The 19967-nt window shown below is 43.5% G+C and overlaps 1 protein-coding gene across 9 annotated transcripts in view; it reads right to left on the reverse strand.

Moving 5' to 3' along the window:
* Nucleotides 1-798: 798 nt before the first annotated feature.
* fat1a (FAT atypical cadherin 1a) overlaps nucleotides 799-19967 on the reverse strand; it is an 85513-nt gene continuing 66344 nt past the window's right edge. For 3 of the 9 annotated variants that reach the window (XM_037765518.1, XM_037765520.1, XM_037765517.1), the window contains 16 exons: nucleotides 19196-19582; nucleotides 17164-17378; nucleotides 15330-15467; nucleotides 14989-15132; nucleotides 13172-13369; nucleotides 11908-12504; nucleotides 11498-11720; nucleotides 11277-11408; nucleotides 11004-11161; nucleotides 9691-10159; nucleotides 8841-8994; nucleotides 7714-7824; nucleotides 6979-7613; nucleotides 5636-5773; nucleotides 3893-3928; nucleotides 799-2400 (listed from right to left, as the gene is read on the reverse strand). In XM_037765518.1, coding sequence (XP_037621446.1) covers nucleotides 1730-2400; nucleotides 3893-3928; nucleotides 5636-5773; nucleotides 6979-7613; nucleotides 7714-7824; nucleotides 8841-8994; nucleotides 9691-10159; nucleotides 11004-11161; nucleotides 11277-11408; nucleotides 11498-11720; nucleotides 11908-12504; nucleotides 13172-13369; nucleotides 14989-15132; nucleotides 15330-15467; nucleotides 17164-17378; nucleotides 19196-19582 — 4406 coding nt within the window. In that variant the 3' untranslated portion in view covers nucleotides 799-1729. The other 6 variants (XM_037765521.1, XM_037765519.1, XR_005206366.1 and 3 more) reach the window with 5 other exon arrangements.

The following is a 19967-nucleotide window of genomic DNA, read 5'->3' on the forward strand; positions in this document are numbered from 1 at the left end:
TTTGAAGCCTCCAGTTCGTCATTTTGGCCGTCGCCATCTTGGTCTTTTTCAACCAGAAGTGAAACGACAGGGTGAAGCTAAGTACAACTGAACGTTGAATAAGACATTTCTAGGCGACCAAAACGGTTATAATTAACTTTCATGAACTGAAAACACACTGTGAAAGAGTTCTAGTCGTAAGACAAAAGCACAGACAACTCCCAGACCGGACAACGCCGTGGTAGCGACCTGTCAATCACAAGGTAGCCATGCCCTAAAGCATCCCCTGCTTTATGGTCTATTTGACTCTAAATGGGACCATAATTTACTAAATGAACATCATGCTGTATTGAAGAAGACTTGAAACTAGTGATTGAGACCATAAACTCATGTTTACAATGTTTACTGAGGTAATAAATCAAGTGAGAAGTAGGCTCATTTTCTCATAGACTTCTATACAATCAGACTTCTTTTTGCAACCAGAGGAGTCGCCCCCTGCTGGCTATTAGAGAGAATGCAAGTTTAAGGCACTTCAGCATTGACTTCACTTTTCAGACCCGGAGGTTGCTGCCTGGCGAAAACTAAAGGTTATTTTCATTACTGATTAGCCAATAATCTTATATAGTCGATTAACCGTTTTGTCTATGATACATAATTTTCAACAACTACAATAAAGTGACCTGTTAAAAAGTTGAATTCCAGCCTTTATTTACTTTTTGCACAAACAATACTAGCTACAGCGACGAGTACTGCTTACTTCTTCAACTTGTTTCGATTCATAAACACAGTTTGGAAATAATTGCACGCAGACAGCATAGATATTTTTTAGGAATAATTTATTGCCAGTAGGAAAGCGTGAGCTCGTGGCAGTATTCAATAAAAACCTTAACAAGACCATAGCATTGCTCACACACACATAGACACCTGAAAAAGTCGCGTGTCCATGGATAACTCTGCACTATAAATATATTGGGTCCCGTTTTCTTGGTGGAAAAATAAAGAGGTTCCAAAGTCAAAATTTACAAACAAACAAATAAAAAACACAACAAGAATATGCAGTCGTTCATTGAAGACCCTTTTTGAAATGAGCAGGAGACAATAAACTTTACGAGTACACTGTGTTTCGGAAAAGCCACGCTCTTTTCTTCTCTCTCTTTTTTTAACATTTCCTTTTTTTCGTGAATGTAAGCACAGTAAGGCTGATAATGTCACACCATTTAACTCTTTTTTGTTGAAAATAAAAGCATAGAATATCTACAAAACCTAGTAAACTTTGAAATCAAAACTGTACATTTAAATTTACATTGAAAATGAGGATTTGTATAAAAACATTTTGCTTCGTTGTATTTATAGAAACAAAGATATTGTTGTGTTTTTTTTTTTTTTTTATTTCATGATGCTTTTTCATGTTGTACATTGAAATGTTGACCCTTCAGACAATCCATGATGACAGTTACTTAAAGCGATGGCACTGCCAACTCAAGGGGGCAGGAGTTGGACTGAGCAGATGTTAAGATGCTACAGAGTCTCTCCGATAGCTTCATGAGATCTTCTCAGCCGATTGGCCTTCACAACCAGTCTCAACAACCCCTGTGTTTAGACTCAATTCATCCTGTGTGTGTGTGAATGTATGTATGTGTGTGTGTTTGTTTTCTGTGTACACATACTGTGCATGTTTAGTGTGGGTGGTGTGTGAGGGGTTAACATAAGGTGTAGCTGTGGGTTCAGGCACTTTTGTTTGGATCCAGTGTCAGACTTCAGTGTGCTGTTGGGAGTCGAGCGCCGGGATGACCAGCCGCTCAAAGTGGCCCTCGTCGCCGCTCTCGTAGTCGCTTATCATCACCTCGGACTCCTCGCAGCACGCCGACATGTCCGAGCAGGAGGCTGTGGACGTGTACAGAGACAGGGACATGTTGTCCAGAGCTGAGGAGTCAAAGTCCCGACTACAACCTAAAGGGTAGCCCCCTCTGTAGCCACCGGCGCCCATGGTGGAAGCCGGGGTGGTGTTGCCCGAGGTGGAAGTGGCGCCTTGGCCCTCGGTGTCGCCCCCGTCGCTCGGGTAGGAGTGCTGCGGCAGGTACTGGTTGAGGCTGTACAGCTGGGGCAGGGCCGGGCGCTGGCGGACCCCGCCCGGGCTGCCCGGACCGGTCGCAGTCGGGTCAAAATCTCTGCCCGTGGGCCGCAGCGTGTCGCCGTACTCTGGCAAAGGTGGTGGCGGCAGGTCGTCGTTTGCATGGAAGTCCTCCGGCGGCGGAGGGAAGTCGCTCTCAATGTCGAAGCCGCCGGGATAGTAGTCGGTGTCGATGGCACTCGGGTCGCTGTACAGAGGGGCGGGCGACTCCACAACCTCATACTGTGGAAACTCCTGGATTCCAGGAAGTTGAACACTTGGCATCCAATCAGATGTGTCCCAGTGATATCCTGTTTGATAAAACACACTCATTAGTATTCTGCACCAAAGCTCACATTACGGTACAGTTATTGACACTCACCAAATGACATCATGTTAATGTTAAATAAAAAAACACACCATGCAACGGTAACACAATACGTCACACCAACACAATGAGTTGTTCATTAATACACACGTAAAGGTCTTATTGATAACATTTTTATGCAGACGGATATTTAAAAAAACAAAACAAACATCCACAGAGCCTTTAGCCGAATAAAAGAATGGCTTTTACTCAAAAAAAATGGTTATAACTGTGAATTAATCATTTAAATGGGTCCGAAATGAATGTTTTGTTTATCTCTGTGGAAGATATCTGACATTCGGTTCCCACTTCTAACAAGGCTTTTGAGCCAATAGTAAAACGGTGTTGGTATCACGTGGTATGTCTGTGTCGTCAACGATCAAGTTGCCAATTAGTGTGTGGAAAAAAAATTGTGAGTTTGACGGTAGGTGCCTGGCAGTCACTTGTTGTGAAGTAAATGCAATGGAGCCGGGAGGGAGAATGCGACATCTAGCGGCTGAATGTCATCAATGTTATCAATAGCACCTTTAACTTCACACCACTTTGTGAGAGCAACTTTTTAACACACTGCAGACACATTCACAGACTTAAAGACAAAGTGAAATAAAACAATAATTTATCATATTTATTTCTGTCTCCCTGTGTTATTTATAGCATTATCTCTTGTTATATGCCCATATAACAAAACATTTGTTTTGAGTATTTTTGTAGCAAAATCCCTCTTTTTTTTCTTCCTGTAAAATGTTTAAGCATTTTGATTAATCATCTATCAGTGGAGTGCACCTTTAATATATATTAACATTGTATACCAGCATATTCGCTAAGCCACGCCCACTTCTGAGCTATCCAATCAAATGTACAGGATTTGATTTAAATCGCTCTAGTAATTATACCTCGCCGCCATATTCTCTTTCACATGGAAAAACGTCAAATTATTATATAACTTCCGTTTCACTGCGATTTAAAGACAGAGTTCCCTCCACCACTTCAGCAGACAAATCATATTTAACATATCTAATGGGGCTTTCAGAATAACTAAACCACTTTAACATACAGTAAATTTCAGGGTTTCAAGTGTTGAAAATACTTAAATGCTGTGACAAAAAACTAACAGACACACAAACATATACAACTTCCATCCAGTCAGTTCAATTTCCAGTTAGTTACTGAGCAAAACCTTTCATCATATAATGCTCAGATTTTTCTTTAATGTTGTCACAGCATCAAAGCCATGCATGGGAGTGTTTTTAGGGTAATACTTAATCCTACAGAGGCAGACATAACACCTTCAGAGGCCACCGATGCAGAAAGCGCTCAGCGTCACACCGGCTCGGCCTTACAGGGCAGGTTTTAACCCTCTCCTCATTGAGCTCTCGGGTTAGTGGTTAAGAGTTAGAGGGGGGGAAACACCAATGAACAAAGATTTAAAAAGTCACCTCTCGGGTTCTTGAGATCATGAGCCAAAAAAGACTCTTTACATGAGGCAAGAAAGGAGGAGAAAGAGAGAAAGAACACATTAAAAACCTGAGAAGAAAGAACAATCGGCGAATGAAATGAGGGGCAATGAAACACTGAAAGGCATAATGATGATAAAGGAGAGTGACGGGGCAATCAATGGACAACAGGTTCGCCATTTTCTTAGACTTCTTGAGGTGTGTAATCAAAAGTTGGCAAAGATCAATACTGAGACTTGAAAGGCAACACTTCTGTGCCTGTTTAATTTAGTATTTGCATATCTTTTTAATTAGCAGCTGTGTGTAAAAAAAGGGAACAACGTCAGGGTTGGGTGAGGTTTAGCGTAAGAGAATGGCAGCTCTATAACCTGCACTTCACATCCCAAACACCAAGGACAAAACTACTGGCAGATGGAAGCAATAAAAGGGGTACCTTCTCCTTCCACCGTGTCAACAGCAGAGTTGACAAGGTGGATTACAGTCACTATGGAGGCTTGTGAGAGGCAGGAGAGGGGAGAGTGGGTGGAAGAGATCTAGCATTAGTACAAATGCTTTCATAATTTGAAAAGAAAAAACAAACAAGTGCATGGTGATGGGAGCGATGCCAACACAAATGACACTTCCCACAAAATGTCCTTGTTGTAGGACACACGTTTTTTTGTTTTTTGTTTTTTCGTGTCGATGCTGAATGTCGGAGGGGGGTTTCATGGCTGGGCACAAGACAATGGTGGAAGGCGACACAGTGGGGAGGGTCTGGTTTTGTTTGTGCAACATAACACACAACAACAACATACTGAGATGCTACGGGGTGCCATTGACAGTACAGATGGAAGAATCAGTTAAATTCCCCCGGAGATATAAACACATTTTCCAACCGAAAAGCCTGTGTGTGTTTAGAAAACAAACTGAGGAAATGAGGTAAGCAGAAATGACTTGTTTAGGGAGATATTCAATTTCAATTTAGGAGTCATTGTCGGTGTAAGAGATGAAAGGTTTTGATGACTTATGAGCAGCACAATCCCCACCATGATATCCCAGTGATGACATAGGGTAATAAGTGAGATATGAAGAGGAAATAACATATGCGTGTATATACCCTTGTGAACTGTTCCTTGATGTTTGCTTTAAACATCCGCGTGTAGCTACATTTTAAACAAAAAGAAGAGACAAAAAAAAAGAAGAAAAGGCATGCAAATGAAAATGACCTTGTGAATGATATTTCAAACAGAACGTAACTGCTCTCTGAGTAAGTCATCAAACTCCTTTTGAACACAGGTAAACTGAGAGGCTGCAGGTTAGAAAATATATATATAAATCCCAGGAGAATTACACAGGACAAGTTTGTTGTGACTGCTTCCGTCTGTACCGGTAGTGTTTTGAGGACTTACAGGCTGGACCCCCCCCCTATTTAAAACCTTGTTCTGGATCTGTGGACTGATTTGATCCATATGGGAGCTGAAGCCCCGCAGCAAAAAGAAAGAGAAAAGAACACGTGACCCCCAGAGTCACCATTTGGGTCATCCATTGAGAGCGTGCAGAGAAACAGAGTTAGCATACAAATCATCAAGGCTCTATGAAACCCTGCAGGCTGATCAGACGAAAGGAAAATTCATCACAAGTGCAAAATGTCATCTCATACATGTTATAAAACAGTTTTTCAAACTATGCTGTCTTTTGTTAGTTGTTCTCAGATGATTCGATTGAACATGCTGAGTGGCAGTGTACCGTTATCATCGCAGGACTCTGACTGGAAGGAGCTGAGGGATTGGACCTCAGACATGCTGCCCCTGGTGTTGTAGGGGTGACAGGCGCTGTCCTCCACAGGCTTCTTGGTCAGACACGGGTCCAAGTCCACCACTTTAGCTGCAAGAGAAAGAAGTTTGGTTTTAGTGGAAACCAACATACATGGATGAGATATAAAAGTGTCCTGTGTAGGACACAGCAATGTAGATGAAATCCATTCGTCTAGGGACATGGAACAAATTAACTTTTGAATAAACAAAAATACTGTTTGTGGGATGTTGCTGCTTTATTGAAGTTATAGAAAGTGGTAGGACCTTATCAGTGTTTACTTCTTCCGATTCCTTTTCAAACATATAATTATTTAGTTTATTTCAAATTTGCTGTATATGTTTACTGATCATTTCATTGGTTATTCTTGTTTTGTTTTCTTGTTTGAAATAAATCTATTTAATCCAATCTAATTTTCTATTTTAATGGTATTTTTCTACATTTAAAGGTAGGGTTGGGGAATTTCTTTGTTGAAATTGTCATTACAATCCGACAGCAATCAATAAATCAAGTGCTCTGACAAAAAACAATAAATAAATCTGGTATCTGTGGCTGTTGCAGGACTGTAATAAACCCGTCCAATCCCAAATTAAATGATTGGACGGCCTATCTACCTGCCTGCACACACATTTTCGATGTTTACGTTAATTGTATTTTGGGGGGATTGGCTTTGGAGGGGTAGTCTGACGGGACAGACTGTCATTGTTGCCAACTTGGTGACTTTCTCGCTAGATTTAGGGACTTTTAGAGCTAGTGCTGCTAGCTACTTTCATTAGAAAAGGGTTGGCAAAACTGGCTGGGTTTTTCGGATGGATCATTTTTAAAATCTAGTGTTCTATTGCTAGTTTCTCAACATTATCAACCCTAACTTTAAATTGATGAATATATTTTTCTGGTCTCAATATATATAGCAATACGACAAATATATGCAAAATCAAATAATCCACTTGGACAACAGAATTTGGTAGCAAGTTTAGAGAAAATGGAGACAAAGTTAAACTAGTAATTAACTGAAATTATTATAAGTGTACCAATTCAACATTGCCTCTATTTTGCCTATAACTACTACCAAATCACAACATCCTTTTCAGGAAACTCCCAAGAAAATTATTCGGTAATTATGGACCCATTGTGTTTCCCAGAATTCCACTAAATATAATCATGATAGGAATAAATTGTCGAATGCCTTAAATGCAATAAATGTCATAATAGTAGTCATTTAGAACTTAATGTGACTCCTGCCAAAGCACAGGCAAGTAAATCTATAGAGAACTTACTATCATAATCGTAGTCCCAGTTTGGCTTCTGGATGGAGTCACTGTCTGAGACGGAGTTGGAGGGAGGGGGAGGGGGGAGGTTGGGCGCCACGCTGCACACGGCCACGGTCTTGCGGTGTCCGTGCACAGAGTCCGGATTGAAGGTGCTGAACTCCGGATGCTCCGGGATGGCTGAGCCCTCGAACGAGTTCCTGTCCAGGTTGTTTCTCGAGTCGCTTGGAATGCTGGGAGTGTAGGAGATGGGCCGTACGGGGACCTGAGGCGGGATGTCGGAGTAGATGTTCTTGTTGAGTTTGACGTCGAAGTACGGTCTCTGGAGAAAGGAGTGAGGCACGCTCAGATGTTTGTCGTCGTTGTCGTTCTTTGACTTTCTGCGACAAGCCTTCTTGCGGATGATGATGAAGAGGAGGACCAGGATGAAGATGCTGGACACGAAGACCACGATGCCTATCACCTCCTCCAGGCCGATGTTCCAGGAGGTGGAGACGAATTCATTGCGCACCTCGGCGCGGAGTTCACACACCTGCCCGCTGAAACCCAGCGAGCAGTTACACTTGTAGGCGCCGTACGTGTTCTGGCACTGGCCTCCGTTGGAACAGGGGTTCTTCATGCACTCATCAACATCGCTCATGCACCTGGATAATACAGTGGAATATAGTGAGTTGTGTTGCAAACTGCTGATGCTAGAGATCACACTTGTCTAGTTGGAGATATTTGAACACAACATGTACATACCTGTCTCCCTGGAAGCCGGCTTCACACTCACACACCGGACCGTCCAGACTGTCAATACACTTCCCGCTGTTTTGACAGGGGTTGTCTCTGCAGTACGGCCCCAACTGGCACCTGAATTCAAAACAAGTTCACTTCAGAAACCTAAAAACTATATCAAGATCATTCCATTTCTGATATGTTTTTGCAAACAAATGTTTTATGTTGCTGCAGGATATACTACGGAGTAAAGTAATGGTTGGATAAGAAATAATTCATTAATGCAGATAACCAGTCGAGGAATGTCATGAGAACCGACACTTCGGTACCAAGTCGATGCCACAATTCTGAAAACGTGACGGTTTTTCTACAGTACTGCAGGTACCGTAGCGTAGGGCTCGAGACTAATGGCGTCCCATTGTCGCATGATAGAACATTTCCCTGATAATGCTACAATGTGAACAGCAAACCTGTGTTGAAATCGGCAGGAGGAGAGCTAGTTAACGTTAGCTGTTAGCAGCCGGTGGACAGCATAGTCCTATTTGGCTAAATAACGGAGCTAGCAGCTAACGTATGGAGGTTGCATTACATCATGACGCAATCAAGTGGAGGTAAATTATAACGTTGTCATGATGTGTTCAAATGCAATCTTGTAAAATTTTGTTTTTGGTTAGAAACTTGAGGTGGATCATCAGGGATTAATAATAACTTCACAAAAAACAGTATGCAAATGGTAATAATGGAGTGTATGTTGAAGTACATGGGATTTATTATTTTGTTCTTGTTTTTTTTCCCGTAGTTGAATTGGGTATCTAGAATCCTGGAATTTCACTAGTATTGGTATTGATTACTAAATTCCTGGTATCGTGACAACCCTATAACAGTCTACAAATTTCCCGAAACTTGAGAATGCAGGTTCAAACTAAAACTACTACTCAACATTAAATGTTAGAAGTAAGTATTAATTGTACAATGAGGGGTATAAAGTATAAAGTTAATTTTGCCTTTATTTAGCTTTGTTACGTCATCATCATCACACTGGCACGCATGCAAAATCCTACTTCCTGCATGGCAGCAATGATGCATGCTTGTGGAAAATGTTCACTTCCTCTATTTCTAACTGAGACCAAACAGTAAACGGGTTGTAGTACCTTTGTCCTGAGTACTGGCCTCTGCACTGGCAGTAGAAGTCGTCTGCGCGAGGTACACAGGTGCCTCCGTACAGGCAGGGGTTGGAGGCACAGGGGCTGATGCCAATCTCACAGTGGGAGCCCATGAAAGAGGCAGGACACTTACAGAAGTAGCCTGAGAAAAAAGAAAGATTTATGAAGACGGTGACATTTGAAACTACTGTACATTCTCACATCCGAGCCAGTCTGGAAAGAATCACCGGGGGTGAGTTGTCTCTTAAAATGTCAGCCACGCATAAAGGCCAAGGGGGAAAGAAACTAAATGTACTGGTCTGGTACTTTCACTTTAATGGTTCACTTGTTAAATTCTGCATAATTTACCTTAGTACAATGATATGCTTACCACACTGTTTGGAGTTTTTTTTGAGCTGATGTTACTGAAATTCAACACATCCTGCAGATGTTTTACAAAACAGCCTAATAGGGATGGTGAGGGATTATGCCCCCTGAACCGCTGGCAGGTTTTTAATGTGAAACAGATGCACAAGTGTTGAGTTTGCATTAATGGCTAACAGCACTAACTGCAAATTAACACAGCAACAGGAACACATCAGGAAACAGCGAGAGGTCTTGCAAAACCATGTTAAAAGACGCCAGTCTCTAATAGAACAGGTTCACACTTTGGTTGTACCTGTTTGCAAGTAGCAGAAAGGAAGTTGTTTAATTTGCTGTTAAACACATGATCAGGTAAGGAAATTAAAACGCCTCGTAATCTCCCCCAGAACAGGTACTGAATAGCATACAAAAAAGGACTGGAAATGTAACTTGAATGAAGATCTGAGTGCAATGAGCTGAGCAGGACATTATGTACCTCCATTAGGCAGCGAGGTGCAGCTCCCTCCGTTGGTGCACGGGTTGCTGGAACAACTCTCTGCAGGCGCGAGCGCACAGCCGGGGGTCACGTCCACGATGTCCTCCAGCACAGCATGGGCCGGGCGAGCTTTTGTGTTGAGAGGCAGCTCCTGGCCGTTCAGGGTGATGGCCTCCATGCAGCCGCGGAGCCCGTTGGTGACGGGCAGGCTGCGCCCGTGGCGAGCAGAGGCGAGCTGGCGTACGTGTCCGCCGAAGTAAATGCTGTTGTCGAGGTTAAGGGTCCGCAGGGTGCCCGGCGCGGCGCCTGAGGCGGCGTGCACCCGGTCCAGCACGAGCCTGGCGTAGTTGCCTTCCACCTCCAGCACGAGAGTGTGCCACTCCCCGTCGTTGACCTGAGCGCTGTGGACCGACACGAGGCCGGGGCCACTGCCGCAGTCGAACTTGTACTGCAGGCGGCCGTTCACAATCTATCAGAGTCGGAAAATACGTTGTTAGAACTTGACAAACAAGGAGGTTATTCATCTCACCAGTTCTACTCTTTGTTTCCCCCGTTTGATTAACGCTCCGCAAGATTAAGACTTGGGCGGAGACATCGTAATCAAATCATCAAGACGCTGTTATAAATCACTGTCTGACACTGTCATAAATCACTCCCTATCAGAAAATACAATATATTACCATGCCTTAAAATAATTTTGAATCTTATCTTGATAAAGAGCAAACAAATGTCTACTCGCTTTACAGGAAAATAGATTTATACAACAGTATAACTTCTGTTCTCGCCTCTAGATAAAACAAGCAACCGTGTGGAGATATTAAAAGCCATACATGATAAACAATAACTGCCTCTTAGCCAGCCAGGTTTTAGACTACAGCCTGGCATGCAGACTGCTATACTGTACCAGACTCTGAAAGGAATGTGTGGAAAACTGCTTTCTGTTCCCCTCCCAGTACTAAAATAGCTCTTGTGTGTGAGCTTTTTTTCAGCCCACCACCACATTCCCATCGTCCCTCATGAGAAAGGGGTTTTAAAATGCCTTTTTGAACCCTTCAGCACAGTTGATTGGCAGACATGGCTGGATGGTCTCATGGGGAGGGGGGGGGAGGGCAGTTATGTGTTTATTAAGCCCTTCTGATATGGAAATGCCGAGCGGTAATACAGAGACAAGCTCAGAAATGCAGACGGCCAGTCAGTCTAGACTTAATTATGATAAGCGAGGTTATCATTTCGAAACACTGAAGGAATAAATGCACTGTTATGGCTGAGTAATAAGGCTGGACAAATACATTTACACACACACACACACACACCTCGAGGATGCTGTAGTCGGTCCCTTTAGCGTACATGACAGTAGCGTGGGTGGAGAAGGTCCTGAGCCTCAGAGACAGTTTCATCAGCTCCTTGTTCTCGTTCTCCATCAGAAGGTACTTCACGTAGCCGCTGCCGCTGAACGTCAGCGAGTGGCCGTCTGCAATGAAGCAACAGACATGCATCAAGAGGAGGTGGGAGTAACATCTGCATCATCTTTACATCATTTTGATTTGGTGAAGGGTGAAAAGATCTGGTGAGGTGGGTTTTCTTACCGGAGCATTTGCCCTTTTTGCCCTCTGGACATACACAGCTGTACACGGTATCTCTCGGATCTGCCACACACTCCATTCCATCAGGACAGGGGTGGTTCTCACACAGGTTGTTCAACACGGGACATCTGCCACCTGAACGCCAACATATTTCCACTCAGAATGGGAGTTTCTAACGGTTATTAAATGTGCATCTGTGTGTATATGAGGTGTAATTAGTCTACCTTCACACTGGCAGGTCGCAGTCCTCAGGTGTCGCGGGGTGACGAAGCTGAGGCGAGCCGTGCTGTAAGTGGACATGGCGGTCTTGTCCAGGGAGATGACCTCGTCGCAGAAGCTCAACGGGCAGTCCAGACCTGCACACAGCTTCTGCACCACTCGTACGATTCGAACCCCCGTCATCTCTTCGATCACTGCCGCAGAGGAGTTCAGCTTACGGAAGACCACCTGAAGACAAGTGAAACATGATTTTATGTCATCGCAGACTGATTATGTTTGGGTTTTGGACTGTTGGTTGGACAAAATAAGTGATTTGAAGACATCACCTTGGGCATTTTACACAAATTTCGGACACTTTCTGACACTCGTTGCAGCCCAATAACAAAATAACAGTTTGGTAACATGATCTCTTTACCTCCTGAGATTGGTAGGGGCTGCCAGATCTCTCTAGAGCCAGCAGCACATCCAGATCTCCTTGCTCTGAAGGCTGCAGACTCACTAGCTGGACTTCACTCCTCCTGACTCCAGCGATGTTCCTCAGCGCCCGCTGGAAGTTGCGCCAGTAGTCCCCGATAAACTCCTCGGGGGCGATACTTGCAAAGCGCACCGCGATAGAGTTGTCCAGGGCCTGACGAGTTGCTTGTCTGATGTGCACGGTGACATCCGCCGCCGCGGTGAAACGCCCGTCGGTCACCGTCACATTGAGAGGGTAGTGGCCCACGTCGAGCGGCCGCAGGGCGATGACTTTACCGTCAGAGGCGGAGACTGAAAACAAGGCGCTGCTCTCCTCTGAGGATGAGGAGGAAGAGGGGGCGAGGCTGTAGGTGAGGGTGTCGTAGATGTCCTGGTCGGTGGCATGGATCTTGCCCAGGACGCCTCCGGGGTACTCGTCGCCGGCGGTGGTCACGAAGATGTCGAGTGGGAGAATGGCAGGAGGGTAGACGCTCTCCTCGATGATGCGTGCGCTGATGAAGGCGGTGGAAAAGAGCTGAGGTTTGCCGCTGTCTGACACCTGAACATGAGAAAAGACACGAGGAAATATTGTGCTCTGTAAGTTTTTATCTGCAAGCTTTATTTTCCCAACAGCAGAGGGCAATCAAGCTCTTTCACTGATATCCCTAAGTTCATCTACACACAGTAGGTGCACTGGATATTAAAGCCAACAAAACATCTCCAGATCATGCATTTTAACAGTCACACTTTCACACAGATAGTCGTCAGTTCTGCAAGAAAAAAAAACAACCATGACTCAATTCTGAGTGTGCATTTCGTGTAACAAGACATCACGCTCACATTTCATATCCCATCTGCCCACTCGTTTATTTTTCTTCCCTGTTCTTTCCTCTTAGGTGACACATCAACACCCGGCAACACACGTGATCCACACGCAAAGCAAAAGTCTTTGACTTATGATTCTCCTGTGAGATGCACTCTGATGCAGCAGCTTTCAATTCAGCATCTTAGAAACAGCTGTTTGCACGGTGAAAAGCTTTATTTAGAATATATTTTAAAGCTTTAAAAGATGGAGAGACTAACATGGTTACTGGGGGTGGGGGGAAGAGTAAGAGTGAGCATGACAGAGAAAAGGTACAGAGAGGGAAGACAAATAGATCAGGTTGCTGTGGCTTGACGGTTAAATCAATACAACCTCTCAACTCCTCCTCGGCGCTGTGACTCACCTGTGCTTGAAGTAGGTAGTGTTCTTTACTTTTCCTATTCAGCGCCCCCACGGCCACTAGAGCTCCCTCCTGATTGATGTGGAAAGCATCGCCCTCGTTCCCGTCCACAATGGCGAAGGTGAAAGGTGGGCCGTTGTGGGAAGCGTCCCGATCGGTTACGGTGAGCTGGAGAACACTCGTGCCTTTCGGTCGATTCTCCTGCGGGATACAAGAGAGGTGTGTTTAATGTTCTTGACGAGAGGAGGTGGTTCACCTGATGCTCTTCAACTCTATAATGTAATGTTTTTCAAACGTTAAGATGTGCACCTACGGAAGATTGCTGATGTGAGAGAAAATGTAACGGTGACTTTTAAACATTAAATAACTGAATTTTTTGGGAAATGGAAAGAATTTAGCTTTTTTCCACTTTTTAACCACTTCAATAGGCAGAATATTTTTTTTTAAAAATTCCATAGTAACCTTTCAGCCTATTGTTATTGAAGTGCTCTGAGAGAAAATGAGACTTCTGCACCTCCTCATGGCTCTGTTTTCAGGCTTTTAAACACCTAGCCCATGACGGGAGACTTTGGCCAATCACAGGTCAGTTCAGAGAGAGAGTGTTCCTATTGGCTGTGCTCCAGCTGGAGGGCGGTGCTTGGTATTTCTTCAACAGATCTCCACGTGGCTGCCGGGTCACAAACTTTTTCATTTTACAGTTAAATAGTACACTACAAGATGTTTCTGAAAACATTTGAGGCAAGAAATAGGCATTACAGTAACAGAATATTGATTCATATTTGATCAGCGCTGCCTAGTTTGACCGCTTGATCGGAGTTTGCGAGTGATTGACAGCTGCTCAGAGACAACAGGATCCAGATCAGCTCTGATTGATTGTTTTCCTCCAGTCTGTGAAATCTTGCAGATGCCATTAGGAGCACCGGAGGGCACCGGAGGACACAGAGGCACATGACTTTTACTGTCCCAGTAAAAGGGACAGTTTCAAAATTAAGGCTGTCTTTAGTGTTTAGTGTCCCTGAATGGGCTTCAGATCTGTCACTTCCGTTGACTCTTTCAAGACCTGACTCAAAACTCGTGTTCATTCTCAACTCCAGTTGTTCCTGGTGGTGTGTACTGTACAGTGTGTCCCCTCTGCACCCTACTTGTTCTGTTTTAGTGTGATTTTGTGCTTCACTTTGATCACAAGGATCCATAGTAAGTCAAAAAAAAGCCAGTCAAGACTGTTTTCAGAGGCAAAACAATGTTTCATCCTTAAGTGGTTGAGCTGTGTACGATGTGTGTGGTGCCACCTCGCAGCATCTTTTAAATTGCTTTTTTCAGTTTTCTAAACAGACAGGATAAATTGGAAATGAATCATCTCCCATCCTGCCTTTCGAATCATTATTTTTTTGATCTCCCAAACTGTACTACAGATGCATCTTCTTTCATTTTTATTCTCACACATTTACTCCAGTCAACCATCCATTATCAGGTCTGTATCTTGCACATTGCCACTCTTCATCACTCCTGCCTTACAGCCTTTCCCTTCCATCTCTTATCTGAATTCTTATACTTAAGATGCAGCCTCTGTCTTTTTAATTCCCCGCCCCTCTTCTTTCTCCCCTGTCCTTACCTCTGTTCTTCCTCCAACCTCCTACCTGCTTCTTGACATTCTAGTCGCACACTCTCCCATTATTCCTCCCTGTTAATCCCTCTCTCTGTGTCCACTGCAATCCCCCCAGCACCTCCCCCTCTCTTTCTCTCTTTCCATCTACCTCATTCTCATCCTCTCCTCCTCCTCTAATCAGCCATCTACTCTGACCTCTTTCCACCCCTCTCACCTGGATGATGAGGCTGTAGTTGGCCTGGGAGAAGAGCGGCGGGTTGTCATTGATGTCCGAGATGTCTATGTTGATCATGGCGCTGCTGGAAAGAGGGGGCGACCCGTTGTCCGAGGCTACCACCATCAGAGTGTACCCTGAAGTCTGAGAAAGAGAGGGGGGAGTATTAGCAGACATAGGCAGAGCTGCTTTTGTAAGCAATAAAGCAGCTGAGATCAGTAAACAAGCTTCCCTATTAGGCCTGACATGACTCTGATTGGATTCTGCATAGAGTGCAATTAGTTCCTTGGTGGATTAAACTCTGCGTGTACAGTCAGCATTGTATCGGCTGTTTCTCTTACTCTCTCTCTGTCCAGCTGGCGAGCAACTTTGAGCTCTCCTCTGACCGGATCGATGGTGAATGGGCTGCCTTGGTTGCCGTCCACGATGGAGTACCGCACGTGATCGTAAGAAGGCCCGTCGAGATCCTCAGCCACCACCTTTGGATCAATCAAACAATCAAAACAACGATCAATCATGGTATAATATAATACATTTGCTTGTGTATGTTGTGTTAACATATGTGTTAAAGGCCATAAAAAACTATTTTCTCAATCAGCTTCTTACTGCACGAAGAAATCTGGTTATTTCACAGGAGTGATTTCTATATTTGAGTTGCGTGTGCTCTTCACCAGTTTAAAGTGGATGGGACTTAGTAGGAAAAAACATGATGTCATATAATTTCATGCACCAATCAGAATTTAGCAATATCTGAATTAAAATCTGATGACTGTGGGTGGATTGTTGAAAACCACACCCACACAGTTTCTACCACTATTGTTTATTTTTGACATATTTATTGTTAGAGACAGAAATACTTTGAATTTAAAATCAAGTTTGTAGGAGCTTCAAAGCACTATTATAGTGCTTAAACCCAGTGGTTCCCAAAGTGGGGTCTGGGGACCCCCAGGGATCCCTTGGGGGAGATCCAGGGATCCCCAATAAGCAGGGGAATCATTATTTTCACTATAATTCCATCCATAAGTAATACAATGACTGAATGTATGACTATTTTGGCCATGGGTTGCATACACTTTCTGTAATAAAACATCTCAAAGTAAAAATCTTATCAGATGGGGGTCCGTGGTCTAATTTGCGTCAGTTTAGGGGTCATTGATGTGAAAAAGTTTGGTAATGCTGCTTTAACCGACTGATTAGTCAATCCACAGAAAATAATCAAGCAAAATGCCAAATATTTTCTTGAGCCTGTTTCTCAAAAGTCTCCCATTTTTCGTCTCAGATTTTCTGTTTTATATCATTGTAAACTTAATACTGTTTGGTTTTGGACTGTTGGTCGAACAAAACAAGATATCTGCAGACAACACCTTGGACTCTGAGAAACCAGGGGGTACTGTTTTCTTATTTTCTCGCACGTTATACACAAATCATATAATCTATTTACCAAAAAAATAAAATAAACCGATAAGGAAAATAATCACAAGTTGCAGCCCTACTATCACAACATCATATAGATGCATACAACCTTTAATTTCTATTATGCACCCTCCTCCAAAACACTCACAATCTTAAAACCCACCGACCGTCACATATTGAAAGGAATCCCCAGGGAAATCAGCCGACAGTGAAGATTTAAGTATGAGACAATGGCAGGCATTAAAATCTAATTTTGTGATGGATAATTTATATTCAGGTACATTAGACACACAGATAAATGGCCATAAGCAGAGGTCTTTTATGAGGGGAAGGAGGAGAGGTGGACAGCGAGAGAATTTAACATGCAAAACGTAGAGAATGCCTTATCTAGGATGGGGGCTTAATGAGTCAAATGCTTTTCAATTAAACTGTTTGAGCATGTGTGTCAGATAATGCACGAGAACAGGGGTGCAGTGAGCATGAAGAGCATCGGTCCTAATATAGCTGTGCCACCAGATGGTGATTTGCCACATGTGCTGATATGTGATTTTGTATGCGGTGAGTAATGGGCAGAGAGGAGAGAGGCTGCGAGGGAGTAAATGAACGACTGGGCGAGAAGGTGAACAAACTGACAGATCTAGCTGGAGGAAAGTTGAGAGAGAGAGAGAATAAACCGTCTTTCACCATGCATACAGCTTTATAGTAATAATACTTAATACTTAAAAGTAACAAGCATCTATTGTATAGTATGTATATTCTTACCGCCATCACAGTCCTCCCCAGCTCAGTGTCCTCGCTGACGACAGCTGTGTAGACGTCTTGGCTGAAGACAGGTCTGTTGTCATTGACATCAGTCAGGTTGATGTTCACGGTGGCCATGTCGCTGAGCGGTGGGGAGCCACCATCGGTAGCCTCGATGGTGATGTAGTATTCATGGGACACCTCGTAGTCCAACGGCTCAATCACAAAGATGTCACCTGAGGACAAAGAGACAGCAGAGAGTCAATAAGGTCAGGAGAGCTGAATTCACATTGTGTTCTCTAAATGTTAAAAAACTCACATATGATCCCACAATATACCAAAAAACATAAATCAATTTGATGACACACACTGTTCTTTATTTTTGATGTATTGTATTTGCAGCATTTTCTGCAGAGGGATAACCTACTGTGAGTCATTCCTTCCCCCATGGCAATTTAGCATGATGCCGGGATAATGTTAAGACAGGAATGCAGACTGTGTAGACTCAACAACAATTACAGGGCATAGGCGATGAAGCTCTTGATGTTTGACTCCCTGTAGCCCAAGGAGTTTTTTTGTAAACAAAAGAATCTGTATTGTGTGTATCCTTGAAGCCTTACAAAATGCCTGATTAACATATTTCCTTCCTCTTGTAAAGAGCAGGGTTTTTTTAACAAATTAGTAGCGGTCGTCCTCTTCATTGCTTTTGTTGCCGTATTTTAATGGTGTGCTTTACACCAAATGCAAAGGGAACTTTGCGCGCCGCGATTACATACAAAGTCAATGCAAAGACGCGAGTAGACGTAAATTCACACCAGCCGACGCAAATGACGCAAGTTTAAATATTTAAACTCAAGCGGGAAATTTGGACTGAAAATGCTTATTACATTATTATAATATTTTATTGTTCAACACAGACCATTTTGGTAGAATATGACAATATAATATAAATAATTTTGTTTTACTTTTGTATGGCACTTTTTAGGCGGACGTTTTACTCCTTTTCAGTCCAAAATGGCGGAAGCATAGCTTTGCTGCTGGGCACTGATGTTGCAATGGAACAAACAACTGACTTTCACTTCTTGGCAATATACAATCTTTGCCCAGAGCTCTAAGATGGTACCTCATACTTGTACAGAGACCGGACAAAACTCTATGTGTGTAAATGTACTGTATGTGTATAAAACCACAGACGGTTTATTGTATAAACTATAACGTCGGTGCTGTATTTATGACGTTATTTTGAGTGTTGATGGAGCAGCTACAAAGTTAGCATATCCTGGCACTGATCCACCAAACTCCATTCAGAAAACAAGCATTTTAAAAGCTGCTTGCTTGCCGCCTTGCGGACAGACCTGACAAAGCATGAATTCAGACTTTTTACAAATCGATGTCATGATGTATTTATGACGGCATCCTTTTCATCCGTTCATTGCAATTAAATCACATCAACATCTGTTTATTTTGGGTTTATACCGCTGTAGAAAACAATCGGACGTGTGACTTGCTAGATACAGTGAATAAAGCTCGGTGAAATTCAACGAGCGCCTCAGGGTGATGTTATGAAACCAGATACGACAGTGTTTAGTTTTCCGACGTATCTGGGACTTCCACTGATGCAAATAAACACAAATGATCCCACGGTCAAACATGCGCGAGTAACGCAAGGCGATAATTGGCTTTCGTTTGGTATGAACACAGCATTATGCTTCTTCGCGTGCTACAGACACCAACTGTTGATCAGTGCAATAGTGTGAAACCTAGGCTGGAATGTGCTTCAATGTGTGTGCAGACGATATAAACAAAACAAGAGCCAACTGTGCTACTGGTGGTCAAAAACTGCACAGGGTACCTTTAACCCCTGTGGTGCTTGTCGTAAAATGTAATTTACTTTGGTTAACCTATCTGATGTTTTTTTTAGAAGTCAATATCCAATATAATTGGATTGAAAGTAATACTAATGTATTTGTTACATCACCAGTAGGGAGAAAGCTAAGGGCTGAGCTAAAAGAATATATAAAAGAAAAGTCATCTATTTCATGCTACCACATACCAGTGCGTGGATCCACGCTGAACATGCCATGCTCATTCCCACTGATGATGCCGTAAGAGATCTCTCCATTAGCCTCCGTGTCCCGGCTGGCTGCCTGCACTCTGAGCAGCTGCGTGCCCGCCGCCACATCCTCAGAGACGGTGGCCGTGTATTCACGGTGCTCAAACACCGGTGGATTGTCGTTGATGTCCAGGACGGAGATCACCACCTGGCACAGCGAGGAGAGGCGTGGCGAGCCCTGGTCACTGGCGCGGGCCTTCAGCTCATATGTCGACTGCACCTCGCGGTCTAGGGGACGCTCCAGGCTTATTACACCGGTGTGGTCGTCAATTGAGAAAAATCCATCAACAGAATCGACCAACGAGTAGAGGATGTCGCTGTTAAGACCTGGGATGACAGAAAAAGGACAATTGGATATTTTTTTTACAATGTGAATCTTATTTTTGTAGTTTTGACAACTAATTCCCGTCCCTGTAACCAGATCTCAGCAATTAAACTGCTGAGTAAAATGTTATCTTCACCTTTAAGATGAACAGCCACATCAACAGAAATACTCCTGTAAGTACAGGGCGTGACAAGCATATTGATTTTTATACTGATGTATTGATTCTTGAATGATTAAAATCATCACCCTCTACTCTCATTACGACACATCCATCTTTCACACAGTCCCTGATAAACAGGAGCTGTAAACGTCTAATCCATGCCATCCTCATAACTCATGTCCTCCCACCAGCAAGACGCTCCCAGCAACAAGACAGAGACGGATCAC

This window comes from Sebastes umbrosus, chromosome 3 (genome assembly GCF_015220745.1).
Source record: "Sebastes umbrosus isolate fSebUmb1 chromosome 3, fSebUmb1.pri, whole genome shotgun sequence".
Taxonomy (NCBI): Eukaryota; Metazoa; Chordata; class Actinopteri; order Perciformes; family Sebastidae; genus Sebastes; species Sebastes umbrosus.